The sequence below is a fragment of the Myodes glareolus genome, chromosome 21 (assembly GCF_982192425.1).
Source record: "Myodes glareolus chromosome 21, mMyoGla1.1, whole genome shotgun sequence".
Classification (NCBI taxonomy): Eukaryota; Metazoa; Chordata; class Mammalia; order Rodentia; family Cricetidae; genus Myodes; species Myodes glareolus.
In genome coordinates, this window is record NC_142046.1 from 26,100,685 (window position 1) to 26,116,211 (window position 15,527).

General features: G+C 39.3%; 1 protein-coding gene across 2 annotated transcripts in view; it reads right to left on the reverse strand.

The window, feature by feature from the left end:
- The window catches only part of Lrp1b (LDL receptor related protein 1B), a 1,858,137-nt gene extending 1,842,903 nt beyond the window's left edge, over positions 1–15,234 (reverse strand). For both annotated transcript variants that reach the window (XM_087899923.1, XM_087899922.1), the window contains exon 1: positions 14,758–15,234. In XM_087899923.1, coding sequence (XP_087756049.1) covers positions 14,758–14,932 — 175 coding nt within the window. In that variant the 5' untranslated portion in view covers positions 14,933–15,234. The remainder of the gene's footprint in view (positions 1–14,757) is intronic.
- Positions 15,235–15,527: the final 293 nt, after the last annotated feature.

A 15,527-nucleotide genomic window follows, 5' to 3' on the forward strand; every position in this document is an offset into this window, starting at 1 on the left:
AAGTAACCAAGACAGACTTATTAGCAGGAAGCCCGGGCAGCAGACAGGACTGCCTTTCCTCAGACTTGTTATCTGAACCTGAAAGCACTGCCATTTCTGAGAGCAGATCTTCTCCTGTCTTGGTAATGTTTCCTGAAAATGCACTCACACACCCTCCAGAGGTATGTCTTAGCTGATTCCAGGTGCAATCAAGTGGCTGATGGAGATTAACCATCACAGTCCATTGACAGATATACGAGCTAGCACGAAATTTAGAGTAAATTAAGGAACCAAGGGGTTCCCTGAGATGAATTATGAATTCATATTCTTATTGCAAGATTTTATTCCAACTAGATGCTGTTAAAAATGTCTGTCGTGAGTCAACAGTGCAGAAAAAGATCACTTCAGTAGTTACAGACAGAATGCAGCCACAGCACATCTTGGTGAGGTGGGAGTCTTTATGCATTATTCTACTTATTTTACCAGGCAGGAAGTAGCACAGAGCGAGGCTAAGTGACTCGCCCAAGGACAAAGAGTGAGTCAGATGCAGAGCTGGGAATGCAGCCCACTTTTTCTGGTTCCCAGTGTACAGCTTTTCTCAGCAAGTCTTAATGCCTCTCAGATGGATCCGTTCCTAAAATGTATTAAGTTGTTAAGAATTCAATATGGGTGCTTCGTTACTTTCCAACCAGCCCACTCTTTGGCTGCTTTGTAGTACCTGTTAGCAGAAGCTAGACCAATGATGACAAAGTACCCTCATGTCTTACCTTTTCTTTTGACAATGCCCCGCTAAAATCAGTTTTGTCTAAATATCTGTAATGATTCCTAGATATTAGGGAAGGAATCTGTACTTGTCTTTTAGAACTTCAAAACCAAAAGCACAGTTTTAAAGTTAGGATAAGCTGGAAATGAACATATAGGACAAAACATCAGCCACAACAAAGTTAAAAACCAATCAGCAAGCAGCCCCTACAATATTGAGTTCACTAGAGAAAGAGGAAACTAAGTGTATATATATTGGGTAAGTGGCTTTTCAATAAGATTCTGGAAATTTGCTTTTTATGCAGATCTATGGTTATTTCCGTAACAAGAATGCTGGTGCTCATTCTATTGAAAATTCTGAACCATTGCTAGAGCTGTCCTTTTTTAACACCAATTACTAAAGACACATAGTCCTAACTAAACTGGAAATGGCATGTAGGCCAGATGCTAATGCTCCAGAGTCTTTCAAATACAGTTGTTGGGAACATCACCAGTTGATCCTGTTTTAATTAACAAGTGAACCAAGGTGTAGCTATAGAATTTCTTTCTACGGAGCAATCTACACAGTCACATTCCCTGGGCCATGATGGTCTAAAAGATAAAATCTATTTACTATGCCTGCATGGACATGCCTGTTTACCCCTCCCCCATATATAAAATAGACATAGAATCACTATTCACGCACACTTTCGTCTGCTTGGGAGTCATCCTGTATGTGACTGATTTTATGGCCATGACACCTTCTCATCTACGAACACTCAGTAATTCATGTGCAAAGATTATGTCCTTGACTTTTTGAGAAAACCTCAATAAGCACTAATTACCTTTTATATTTACCTGTGATGTTCTTCAACAACTTTATAAACAGTAAATGTTGAACTCAACAAAAATACTTTTTCTATAGCCACACTAATTCAGAGTTTCAGTTAGCTGATAACCATTAATTAACTCTTCAAACTGAAGTGCTAAGAAAAATAACTTTTCTTAGAACTTTAAAACACAGGAACAAAACGCTGTTCTTTCCCTGTGTTGCTATCAATCTTTGACACTTAAGTGAGCGCATCTAACTAAAAGTCTCTATAATTTTAAGATTCTGTGAAATCTGGAGAAATGGAGGCCACTGAAGGAGAGGCAGGGGGATATATAATGACGTTGTTGTATTTGCTATTGTAAAAAATAAAAAAAAAATGTTAAATTAACAAAACGAGGGATATACTAAGTTTCTGGAAGGGAGAACTGGAATAATCTCTCAGTGTCAAAGCCAGAACAATATGAACAAGAAAATAAATAATGGCAGGACCAGTTTATAGTCGAAACAATTGAATCAATATAGGTGACTCTCTACATGTATAAACATGTATAGGTAATTCTTCTGGACAGAATAATTTTAGCAAATGTAGAAAGAATAGGCATGATGCCACCTCACCCCACAGTTACATGGGCAACGTGACACAGACCTCGTTTCTGCTGTTGTGACCAATTGGATAGAGTACTGGTCTGTTAGGTTCCTGTCAAGATCACATCATTACCAGCACATCATGTGAGAGGGCAGGCAAAACTGAATCATGGAAAATTCTACAAATATCCCAATAGCACTCCTCAAATGAGCACAGAACCTGAAAGTAAGAAGTAACAGCAAGATGAAGACAGATGTGAAAAATGCATGGACAGAATGGAGTTATGTGCTACATCTGAGTTGCATGTGAAACACAAATTATATATTTATGTCATGTTCTTAGCTCTGAAGTTTTACTTAGTCACATTTATTGTTGCAATATTGCATCTTTATTTCTATATTGTATTATCAATATGTAATATATTAGTATTAGAGACAAAAGTTTATACAATTCTTTCTTAACAAAGTTATACAAGCCTAAAGTATTTCGAAAGTGAAAAGGTACTCTTTAAAATTTTCACTTGGGCTGGGCTGATTCCAGTATGACACACAGGCATGCAATCTAAGACACTGTATGGCACATAGCTGTACTTTGTGAAATCCCAGTATCCCCAAGGGCAAGAAAGATGAGACAGTTTTCATGTGATCTGTTTGTGCTGAAGCACAAGTATATTCTCTCTTTATTTTACAATATAGTCTTTTCTTCTTCTCTTTTTTTGGTTCTTTCTTTTTTTCCCTTTTAATTTTCAGTAATGATCTGCATGTGAACAAGCAACATTCGGTTCAACCATTTGGCCCCTGGAGTGCAGAATCTAACTACATTCTCCCACAACACCACAACCCTCATTGTTGCTAATGTATATGATTCTTAGATGACTCCCAATGCTTTGTTCTGAAGTCAAAATTGGGTCTAATATCAAATTCTCTCTAGATTTTCTTAGAACATTTTTTTCTCCCACAGTCTCTCTCTTTGTTCTGCTTTATGTCGAGCAGAATAAGAATTTGTAAATGAAGAACTGTGGGTACTATTGAACTTTACTGTGTGTGTGTATATATTTTAAGGTGTTCTTGTGTGTGTCCACATGCATGCAGGGTAAGTGTTTGTATATGTTCTGGTGTGGACGTGAGTGGTCAGTATCAGTCTCTTCCTTGGTCACTCTCCACCTTATTGTTTTTGAGATGCACTCTCCGAACCTGAGGTCACTTATTCATCTAAACTGTTTTGGCAGTGAGGTCCAGGAATCCACCCGTCTGTGTCTCTGAAGTGATGATCATACAGATATGAGCCATCACACCCAGGTTTTATATGGGAGCTAGGTAGCTAAACTCAAATCCTTTGCTGACTGGACAACCTTCTCAAAAAGCCTTCTTGATATTCTTGCTAAACACAAGTCCTGCAACAGAAACACGCTCATTTCAGCACATTGTTCTAGGCTCTGGAGCAGCACTTTAGGCTGCAGCATTTTCCTTGTGGCTCAGTTCAACATTCTGTTCTCCAATGCTAAGGAACTCTGGAGGATCACAACCTGTCTCTCTCAGCATTGACTCCACCACTGTTCTTCTTTGCCACAATACTTTTTAGGGTGTATATATATATATATATATATATATATATATATATATATATATATATATATATATATTGATTTGATCTTCGTGAGTGATAATTATATTTTTTGGTTGTGAGCCTACCCTTTAATAGCTGAGCCATCTCTCCAGCCCCATGAGTGATATTTAAAACATAGATACTTATCTATCTATAAACATCCAAAATCCAAGTCTCTCTTTAACCATCCAAAGTCTAGATTCTCTGGTGGCCATAATCTCATTAGCTACCACTTTGGATTGTTAGGTGCTGTGTCCTGTGTACATGTCACCCATAGAATCTTCTGAGCAGAAATCTGTGTTTGTGAAGCATGCCTTTAATATGCAGGGGTCACAAAGTAGGTCAAGTTCTGTTACTTAAGATGAGAGCAGACAGTTTTCAGCAACTTTGCCTCTAAGTCTGGAGTTCTTGGTAGCCACATCCAAAATCATTGCCCTCTCTGAAAATATTGAAAAAATTCTGTCAATCATTTTCTGTTGCCTGCAGACAAATAGGAGCATCAGGTTGACTTCTTTAGGCCCCCAGGAGATGGTCATCTTTCAGGAAATACCATTGTCCTTATTACAGATGGAGTTCCATGCTCATGTGCATCGGTTCTGAAGCCCTGTCGGGGACATTGTCATTGAGACACTACCCTGATTTTCACACAGAAGAGCTTGCCTAATCATCCTTGGTAGACACTGCAAATGTTGATGAACTTGAGCAGATTCAGTTTCTGAAAGCTTATTTTTGACTTAAGTAACTTCTTTGCTACCCCTAGATTTATAGGTTGTCTTGCCGATTGACTTATGCCATTGCCCTTGGTTCTATGTAAGAGGTTCAAGCCCTATTCGAAGGCAGCAAAGTACCCCTGCCTAGATGCCTTTCTATTATTTCTGAACATTTTGTCACTAATTATTTTTTGCCTTACCTAAAATGTAAGCAAGTTCTTTTTACTCCCTTTGAGTCTTTTTCTACAATGTTCTCCTTACAAAGGAAATAAAGCCCTCAGCAGACCTCTATGTGATGTGAGTAGAGTTCTAGTTGTGAACATAAATTACACCTCATTCTCACAAACATACAAAAGAGCCTTCTTCCTGCTGATTTCAGTTCTCAGGTTAATTTATTTTCAAACTTTTGGCACCTCTCTGCTGAAGTACACAGCAAAAAGATTTACAGTGAGCCCCAAATTAAATATTAATGCAAAATCTCCCAACCTCAAATTTCATTTGGTTCAGTCACTCTAAAACTTAACAAAATTTTGGTATATGCCTCATGTTTATCTTACTTCAAGGCATAGTGTTGATTTTAGCACTGAACTCTCAGATCCAAATTATAAAAGAGGTTTTTGACAACATGAATGAAAAATGAACTGAACTTAAAATGTCTGCTAAACTCACATGTACATACTTTACACAGCAAAGAAATTGCTTGAGATCTTTTGCTTCAATATTTTATGTAGGCATTTCTAAAACTTTATATTCTTGGGTTTGCATCACTTCGTCTCAATGTACAGTCTACTTAGTAGATGTTTCTCCTAAGTTCAGACACGGAACCACTGAAAACTATGCATGTACACATGGATTTATGCATCACCACTCAGGCTGGAAGTATCTGCAGCTTGATTTTTCCCATAACGCTCTTACTCCTTCTTATACCATGAAGAGCATAAGGAGGTGAGCTTTCACTACTGAGCTGCTTTCTCGGTTCTCTATTCAGGTGATCTCTAATTCATGTGAGATTCCCCTCTGTATTCTGTGAATCTATTTGATTACCATTTGTTAATAGAGAAGCTGCTTCTGCCTATGACAGGGCAGAATAGAGCCAGGCTGGAAATCTGAACTATAGAGAGAATAGGCAGAGTCAGAGAGATGCCATGTAACTGCTTAAGGAGACAGATGCTGGAACCCTACCAGTAAGGCACAACCTTGTGCCGATACACAGATTAATAAAAATGGGTTTATTTAAGTTGTAAGAGTTGGTTAATAAGAAGCCTGAGCTAATAGGACAAGCAATGTTGTAATTTCTGTGTGACTATTCGGGTCTGGGCAGCCTGAAAATAAATGAGCAGTCTCTGCTTATATTTTAAGTTCTGAAGGATATTAAGTGAACTATTTGAAGCACTAAACTGATACTATGGTAGTATTCTGGATTGCACATCTTCACTTAAAGTTTTAAAAGAAACCTCAGCTTTTGCTCAGGGTAGAGAAAAGAGAGATGGAGAGGAGAGAGGGAGGGAGAGAGACAATATTAGTGATAATACAAAGGAACAATGACAAACTTTCAGGGTCTAACTCCCAAAGCCCCCAAACAATCTTCAATACTTAGAGCCTGTTGACTCACTCAGCTTAAAAGGAACAGTAGCACCTTCAAACATCTGCATTCAGTCTTTTAAAGGCCATCATGATGAGAAACTTTCCAATATCACAACATTTGTATGCCTCTCTTCAGGCTCCTCTTACATTCTCTTTCCTCTGTAACTTCAGCAAGAGCCAAGAAAACCTGAAATGTGTGTTCTGGTGTTCAAGCAAGTTTCCCTTAAAAATACAGAATTGGCAGAGTTGCCTAATTAGTGTGTCGATTGCTTGTGCTGGCTTTAGGTTCTACAAACCACATCAAGGCCGGTATGCAATGGGTACTACATCAGGATAAACCTAGGAAGAAAACTCATGAGCTCTAATGGAACATGTAGCATACCAGTACAACATAAATTCGAGAGCCATACTTTGGTTCTGGAAGATGGCTTGCCAGTTTCTTTCAGCACCTCTCTCTTTTTTTTTTTCAAAAGCTTCAGATTTTTTTAAAAAAAATCTCAGAGTGAGATGGGTGCAGTGAGTAGTAACTGTGTTACAATTTCTTCCCTTTGCTAACCTAATAGAATATTCATAACAAGGAACATGACTGTCAGTTGAAATTCTTCTCAATCATGTAAAGGTTTAAGGTACAACTGACTAGGAGTTCTCTGCTAAAAAACACAGAGGATTTCTTCAAGAATAAAACACAAATGAGTCTCCATGGGCCAATTTTTCCTCCTTTTGCTTTTGCAATGGTTTAAATTGGTTGAAATGACAGAAAATAATTGCTGTATATTTACCAATACTTAGAATGTTCTTAATGTTTCTAAAGGCATTGTTTTAAATAATCCACAAAGAATGCTATGTTGGCATCTATGAATTTCAGATACAGTATACATAGAAGGGGTAAAAGGAACATTGGTGTTGGATGTTCTGAAATACAAGTACAAATGTACTTGATTATTGCAGGATCAAACACAATCATTTGGTTTCACGTACTGTGTTGAATTATAACCTGTGTGAGCCAATGAAAGGCATTCCAAAGTGGAATGCATCCATCCCTAAACAACATAAACTAGATTCTCTCTTGTTAAGAAAAATTCATCTTTACTTCTACAAGCTAAAAATGATCACTTCATGCTTCGTCTCCCTATGTATACCTATGAGTGAGACAGATTTCATTATTGTAGAAAATCTACTTAAAATTGGTCCTCTTACGTAGACAGGCAAGGCTTCCAGTGGAGGGGCTAGGACACCAACCCAGCCACAAACCTTTCAAGATTCAATTTGTCCTGGGTACAAGATGTGCTGGAGTAAAAGAGGCACACAGTGTTTGGTAGTAGCCAACCAACGACCTGTCCAACTCTCACCCACACCCAGAGAGGGAACCCACACCTGTCACTGCCTGGGTAGCCAGGAACCAGAGACTGGATAGCCCAGGGACCTAGGATAGAACCAAACAGGACTGGTAAGAAAAAAATAGATTAATAAGATGATTTCTAATTATATTCTGCTATACTCCTAGACCGGAGACTTGCATAATCATCACCAGAGAGGCTTCATCCAGCAACTGATAGGAGCAGATACAGAGAGAAAGAAAGCCAAACATAAAGCAGAGCTCAGAGAGTTCCTGAGGAGGGGGACAAAGGATTATAGGAGCCAGAGAAGTCAAGGAATCTACAAGAGCACAGCCCACAGAATCAATAATCCAGGGCTCATAGGGGCTCACAGAAACTGACAATCAGGAAGTCTGTATGGGTCCGAGCTAGGTCCTCTGCATGTATCTTATGGTTGTGCAGCTTGGATTTCTTGTAAGACTCCTAACCGTGGGGCTGGGGCTGAATCTGATTCTTTCTCCTACTTTTGGTATCCTTTCCCTTGTCCAGCTTTGGTATGAGGTATATGCCTAGTCTACCTTCTTGGATTGATATCCCTGGGAGGCCTGTTTTTTTTTCTTTTTTTTTTTTTCTGAAGGGCAGTGGAGGAGAAGAGGATCAGGGGGAGGGAACTGTAGTCTGAGGTAATATATGAGAGAAATGGCTAAAAAAAATTTGCTTGATTTCTGAATCCGCAACACCATGCCCAAATCTTCAAAATATGGATGATGAGTGATCACAATCCATAATGCCTTTGCCTTGGAAGGCAAGAGTCTACAGCGCGTATCCAGTTGTCACTGCATTTTCAGAATAATACATGAGAAAAGTGCCTTAAAATTAAGAGTTGAATAAAGTAGAATATTTTTATTAAAGTATACTTTGTATTTTTAACATAAAAATATACCATTAAAAGCTTTGGGAAATGAGCATAATGTTTCAAATATATTTAAATCCCAGATCTAAAATTTATAGAACTTAATATTTTATCAAAAGTTTGAGAACACTAATTGCTCCATATATTACATCTATGTCGGAAAAATCAAAAATGTCAATGTCAAAGTTCTCTCTCAGACTCTTTGTCCTTCCTAGCCTTAAATATCATAATTCTTAAGGAAAATAGAACATTCTAAATACAATAATGTTTTCATCATTATACCTATGGGTTTTTTTTTTCTTTTTATAAATACCTTTAATATACCCTAGGAGCTCTCACAGCATCCACAACTAAGTTTCATTTCCTTCTTCTGGCTCCCACTCTCATCTTCAGTTCTCTTTCTCACATTAAGAAGAAAAGGATAAGATGACAAATTGTCATTAAAGAAAAACTCAGCGGTAGAAATTTCTTAAGGAATTATGCATTCATATTTCTAAAGTTAAGCTGTCTTGAAGCTTGAAGGATGGAAATGCTACATGGAAAGTTAGGAAGGACCGTCCTATTGATGGTAAGAACAAAACAAGAGACAAACTGTGGAACCTTGATCTTACCTAAAGAAGAGGCACATTCTTTCCACTAAAATGAGGTCATTTTGCAACAATACCTGTCTTTGGTCTGAAGGCTAAGCCAGCCAGGACAATGAAGTGCATGCGACTCAGGAAATAGACGTCTGGCTGTTATTAAGAATACACTTTGAGATAAAATGTAGTGATGGTAGTTTAGCAAGGCAACATATCCTGTCTTCTTCCCCAAGTTCTTATTTCTTTTCTTTTCTTAAAGTTAGAAAAAATTGCACTTGAAATTGTCCTTTCTAAAAAACGCCTACATAAGGACTCTTGTCTTCTCCAAAGACTATCAATATAACATTATCCAGATATTAATAGAAAATGTCTATATATGAGTATATTTAGCCTAATCTAAGAACAATAAAAGTAAACAAAAGAACCAATGTTAGGAATGCACTAATTGAAATGACTGGTTCTATAGGAGAAATAGCCCTGAAAAATTTTATATTTAGACCTAGTTTTGGAAAGGCTGAGAAGAAATCTCAGATGTTGACAAAGTATCGTTATTTGACAATTGGATTTTTCTACCTATCTGTACTCTTATCTAACAGCTTTAATTTTAATTTAGGAACAAGTTAATTCCATGAATTAGTTTGCTCAGGAAACTCAATCAAATTAATTGTGTTTCTGTGGAGACAGTCTAAACCAATAAGGCACAAAGAAAGAGAAGAACTAAGGTTTGGAAAACAGTGATAGTAGGAGAGAGAAAGAGGAGGACGAGGCCAGATGGAGAGTTGTATTTTGTGATAATGCCGAATCCAGAGCAGTGCAATAAATAATACATATTTTCTTACTTGGCCATGCAGTTGTACCAGGAGAGATAGAGAAGCCCACCAAATCATTTATTAGGGAAAATATAGCTCTAAATTTGTTCAGACAGTACACGGAAGAAAACCCTTTAATAGAAGAAAGTATATACATTTTTCAGGTCATTTCCTCTGATGTGTGATGGGATATATTCTGGACGGTTTGGTGTTCTTTCTCTGATATGGAGGGCTCAGTTGGTAAAATCACAATGTTACTTAGATGAGAGATTATGTAAGATTGAAAACAGTGACTTGACATTATTGTGAACATGATACAGCTTAAAAGTGATTTAGGTAAATATAAATTGATGCACATAGGAATTATACCTAATATTAACTTTAATAAACAAATTCTACAGATGTTTCTGCATTTAGCATTGCTTCATATTTAACTATTAGGATTTTTTCCTCAGACTGGTAGGTAGGAGTTTGGGCTTAAGGATTAACAGGACAGTAGAAGCAGAGAAAGGTATTGCTTCAAAATTTCAGTGTTAGCTAGCTAAAATAATTTTGCCTCCCTTCTATAAAGCAAAAAAATCCAAAATTTTGAATTTCCTTTCTCCATGCATTTAGGTGCATATATTATATTTGTCATTATTCTCAGATTAAATTTGGCAGAACAAATTTTCCCTATTCCAGCCACTAAAAATCATTTGAATGGCAAGCTTGTGAAGCTTTTTCACAGGCAATTGCTCAGGGCTGGGTGGGGCTCAGTGACAGCACAGGTTCAACATGCGTGGGACACTGGCCTCAGTCTCTCCACTGAAAAACTCAAAGGGGGCAAAAGCACTTTGACATATGCAACTTCCATTTTCAGACTGGGTGAAAACAAAATATTAGCCATATGGAAACTCATTAGAGTACTGCTTGCTTCGGGTCAAGAAATATTTCCACAGTTTTTCATTTCACATTTTTATTTCTGTGTCTCAGGATGCACTAATCACAAGCATCATTTTATCTACAGTTATAAAAAAGTAAAAACTTTGATTTGGTAAACAGTATCTGCAAGGTTGACGCCATAGTGGTATCTTATGGTCTTTGCATCGAAGCTGTCATTTTAAAAAAGATACATAAATCCAAATTTCACATGTGAGTAGGATCTACTTGCTCCTGCATTGGTTTGACTAGTGACATTATGTTGGTACATGCATGTTCAACGTTCAGCATTAATTCTACTTTCTTTGAATGTATCTATCTGGAATGAAGACAAGTGTTTCCTCTGTACAAGAATTGTTTTGACAGACAGGCACAGAAGAGGGAGCAATCTATCCTTGTGTCTCGCTGGAGTTTTTGCCCACCCTTCTTCCCTGTAACTAGGAAGGAGTAGACAATGGGGATGTAATCCATGTAAGACATAAGAATTAGCTGCAGAAACAAATCCAATGATATTATTAGGATAAAGGTCATATTACAGCACAGAATAGAGAGAAGAAGTGGAGGTCCGGAAGCATTGCATTTCCTTTCAAAACCAACCTGTGTTCACTGCAAGTGGTTTTAAATGGATCTTATCTTTATTGTAGGGCATAGGCTCAGACAAGAGCTCAATCGACAAAGCAACTAAGAAGTAATGAGTACTGTGGATCCAATGTAGGTGCGTAGAAAATCTCGGTACACTGTTGCCTTTACAGGTCAGTAGCATTTATAAAGAGCTACTTCCTTCCTCTGAATACACTAGTGCTATCACTGAGAAGCAACTCTACAATTTCTTTCACATTTACTCAAAAGCAAATCTGTATTAATAACTCCAGCGTAGTTAGTTCTTAGTTTTCTGTGGCAATCTCATGCATTCTCTATTCTTAGAGGAGTAATTGAACACAGGGTAAGCAACATTGATGGAAGTTGCTTTAAATTATCTCTGTACTACTATTCATTATGAAATTAAAAGACAAAGAATGCAAGACATTACTAATTTAAAGATAATGGCTCCTTCAATCAGCACATGCCCTCCCTTTTACTGTTTCTATGTAAGTCTTTCTTATTGTTCTAACACATTTGCATTTTTCTCTTGTTTTCCTATTTAAACTTAACTTTGGAAGTTGGGAGGAAACTGAGTCACAGTTTTGATACTTCTTCAAAAACAAAATCTGAACATTTGATCAAAGGAGATATGAATTGCACAGGCATGTGAATTACATTTTTTAAGAGATAGAAAACTAAAATTAAAGCATAAATTGTTGTAACCTTTTGCTGGTCTTAAGCAGACGCAAGAAGAGGACAGAAGCAGCAAGAACACTAATTATCTGGAAATAACTCTCAACATCTTATCAGACTCAGGGTTCTAATTGGTCTTTGGTTTCCCACCTCCCATTCTTTTCAGAAAATTTGACAACTTAAGACATACTTCCTTTTATGTCTTAATCATTACCAAGTGACACTTTGATATACTATGACATCATTAAAAGACAAATTAGTTGATTCTAAATGAATACAATGTATCCTCCTTTTGCCTGTTATGAGTTATAAAGACATTTCCTTTTTCAGATACAATGAAATGTAATAAGAACTGGCACATACATTATTTTGACAGTATAAAAATCAATGTAAATTAGGCAAACCACGTGTCATTAAACGACAGGTCGTTGCATATGGCTTGGACACTAAACATACAAATGAGTTTGAAGTATGGTGTTTTTTTTTTTACTTTGTTGTTGTTGCTATGTTTTGCTTTTTAGCTATGAAAAAAACTTTAGCCTCTGCTCACAAACTTCACAGGGATGCCACAGTAGAGCAGAACACAAGCACCTCCCTTGAGAAAGAGAAGCTCCCTTTACCTTAAGCATCTGGAGGACCCAGACGTGGTTTCACACGTCAAGACATAAAGCTCCCCCTCACACTATTAAACTCACCAGTATTTTCACACATATATTCTCTTCTTCAAGGGCCATTGCCACTGCCACAAGCCTGAAGGCAGCTACATGTCATTAACCTTGTTCTTGGGTTATAAGCCTTGTCTTCACTGTCAGCATCTCAGTGGGGGGCATCTGTCATAATGCAGCTACGTTCTCATTTTAAACATTTAACAAGATTCTCTCTCTCCCTACCTCCCTTTAACCCTCCTCTCTTCTCTTCTTAGAAACAATTGAAGATGACTCTTACACTTTTCATAGACTATCGGTACACTTGTACTGTTTTTTTTTAAGTTTTGAGAGTTCAATTAGAGATATTAGAATTCAGTAAGTGTTGATCTGCAACTATGCCATGCTTGCACTCCATGACAAAGTACGTCTGACAATTTTTTTCAGCTGATAATTAACATTCAATTAAGTCATGAAAGCTGACAATTATTTTCCATGTAACCTTAGATGTTCTTCTCTTTTCTGTAACTATATTGACACTGAATACTATTCTTGATGCTAATTCCTTATCTCTTGAGAAAGCAGATTTTTATTTATTTATTGTAGACAAACTTCTCTTAAGATTTCAATCATTCCTCTCAGGTAGCAGCAGCAGTATGCAACAGAAATACACAAAGCATTGAGCTAGGGGTGAGGTCAGACTCCAGGGTGTGCGGGTGGGTGTGTGGGGGTGTATATTCCATCACAAGAAACCCAAGACCAACAGTCTGTCTGTAGCCTGCTCTGCCAGCATCCTGAGCCAGAAGCTACACCTTCTCATGTGTTTCAGCCCAACTTCAAACGTTTTTGCTAAGGGACGTTGAGGAGCGACTGTGGCAGATCAAAACCACCGTCATTTCAAGTGAGAGCCGCATGCTTCCATTTTATCTACACCGTTTTCAAGTCTTCCACAGCAACTTCAAGGCAACTTAAACTAATTCAGAATCTTTATGTTTCGGCAGTGGTGTTCCTGAAAGATTACCAGAGCCACTCCTAGAAATGCCATGTGTGAGCCTCCTATGGCATTAGGAGCTGGTGGCTAAGAGTAGGTTAAACAGGACCATTACAGTCCATCCGGTCCTGTCCTCTTATGAAACTAGTTCCTAGTCAATTCATCATTCCTTTCATCTGAACCGACTGACTCTCACAGTGCAAGACCTTGGCTCTTTGCTTTCCACTGACATCTGTGTATTTGAGGTTTTTAATATTTTTGTTTATTTTCTTTTTCCTAATTAAGTGGAAAAAAATTGAATTATATGGTCATTATGAGGCAAGTTCGGGATTTATGATACTTCTAATTTTTCTTTAAGGAGTTAACCCTTCTGAGCCTGGTGACAGTGTGCAAATGTTTCTTTGCTGCGATTTTCCCCTTTCCCTTTTTAACCCACATATCCTCATCGATGATAGTAAAAAGATAAGAGGAATTGTGGGTTTCCAGGTCAAAAGTTTCAGAACCTAGGTTTATAATCCTTTCTTTCTCTCTGAGTTTCCCATAACCTTTCCCCTCTGAACTTCTACCGTTCCCAGCTTTTTGATGAAAAGCGAGCTCAAAGAGCTAGGCTAGATGGAGTCAGACTCTCCAGTTCATAAGGCTATCAAGGTACCCTGGTCCTGGGTCACAGACCTTCCCCGTTAGAAAAGGCAAGTTCAAGCAGGTGCTTGAATGGTCTCAGAAAAGCCCTAAGGAGCTTCTCTGCTAGCCACCCAAGCCAATCCAACCCCCCGCAAAAGGCGACAGAATCTCTCCGGGAGGGAGAGAGCTCTGACACCTCTCCCCAGATGCACAGCTGAGGAAGTAAACCAGGAGCTAAGTTGGGAGAGTAATTGTCTATGGCGGATAATCAGGAGGCTCAAGCTCTCAGCTGAAAGCTAGCGCCAAAGGGAGTCTAAAAGAAATGCGAATTCTGATTCAACATCGGCAGCGCTTAGGATGCCCGGGCAGAAGCCACTGGCCAAGTACAAATGCTCCCGGGGGGAAGGGGGACATACAAAATCAGCACCCGAAAATGACAAGGGTAAAATGTGCGGGGCAGCGGTACACTCTGGCACCTAGTTCAGAAACCCTCCAATAACCCTCTCCCCCCAGGAGGTTAGCGCACACTGGCCAGTGGGTCCCGGGAGCGGGGCTGCCAAGGACTTAAGTTTCACACTCAGTTGTTTGCCAGCATCACCTAGCAGGAAAGCCAAAGGGGGAAACTGTGAAAGTGGGGGGTCGTGGCCCTTACCTTGGTCAGCTCCCACAGTCAGCACCTCGGCGGTAGGCAATAATCCCGAGAGAGTGAGGACAGCGAGAAGCAATTGGGACATGGTGATCTTCCCGGTGAGCCTGTGCTGCAGACTGCTCGGCGGCACCCTTGGCCCGGCCGCGGCCGCTGGCAGCCTGGAACTGAGCCGCGTCATTTACAAATGTCACTGGAAATCCCTGGGTCGGTGGGTCCAGCCAGTCCGTCTTGCTCTGCCAGGAGCAGGATGTGGAAGGTGTGCGGAAGCGCGCCTGCGGAGAGCGTGCGAGCGCCAGCCAGGCGCTGTATGTCTGGACTTTTCGATGCAGGGGTACGTCTGATCTTACATCACGCAAGAGGGGCAGAGAGATGCCCGCCGATGGGAATTCACTATTAATCACCGAGGCCTCAGTACACCCATCCGTCGCCCACAGAAATCACATCTATTACTAGTAAGAGGCGGTTAACACGACAAGGAAAGAGCCGCAAATATCACTGCTCTTTCAGCCTCCTCGAAGAGAAAGTAACTGCTCGCTGTTTTGTAGGGATCTGGGTCCTTAGCAAAGGGGGGGGGGGGGGGACTGCAGTGGGCCAAACCAGCCAGGTTCCAGAAAGCATCACCAGCCCGGCTGAGAAGTCCTGCTCTTGCGCCTAGCAAGCCGCTTCTCAAGCAAAGCAGATTTGATGCCTGGGCTGCTGTAAGGAAGCTTCCTTCCCGGGAAAACCAACGCAAACCAGGACCTTGTTTCTCTTAGGGAAATGGTTTCCTCCAC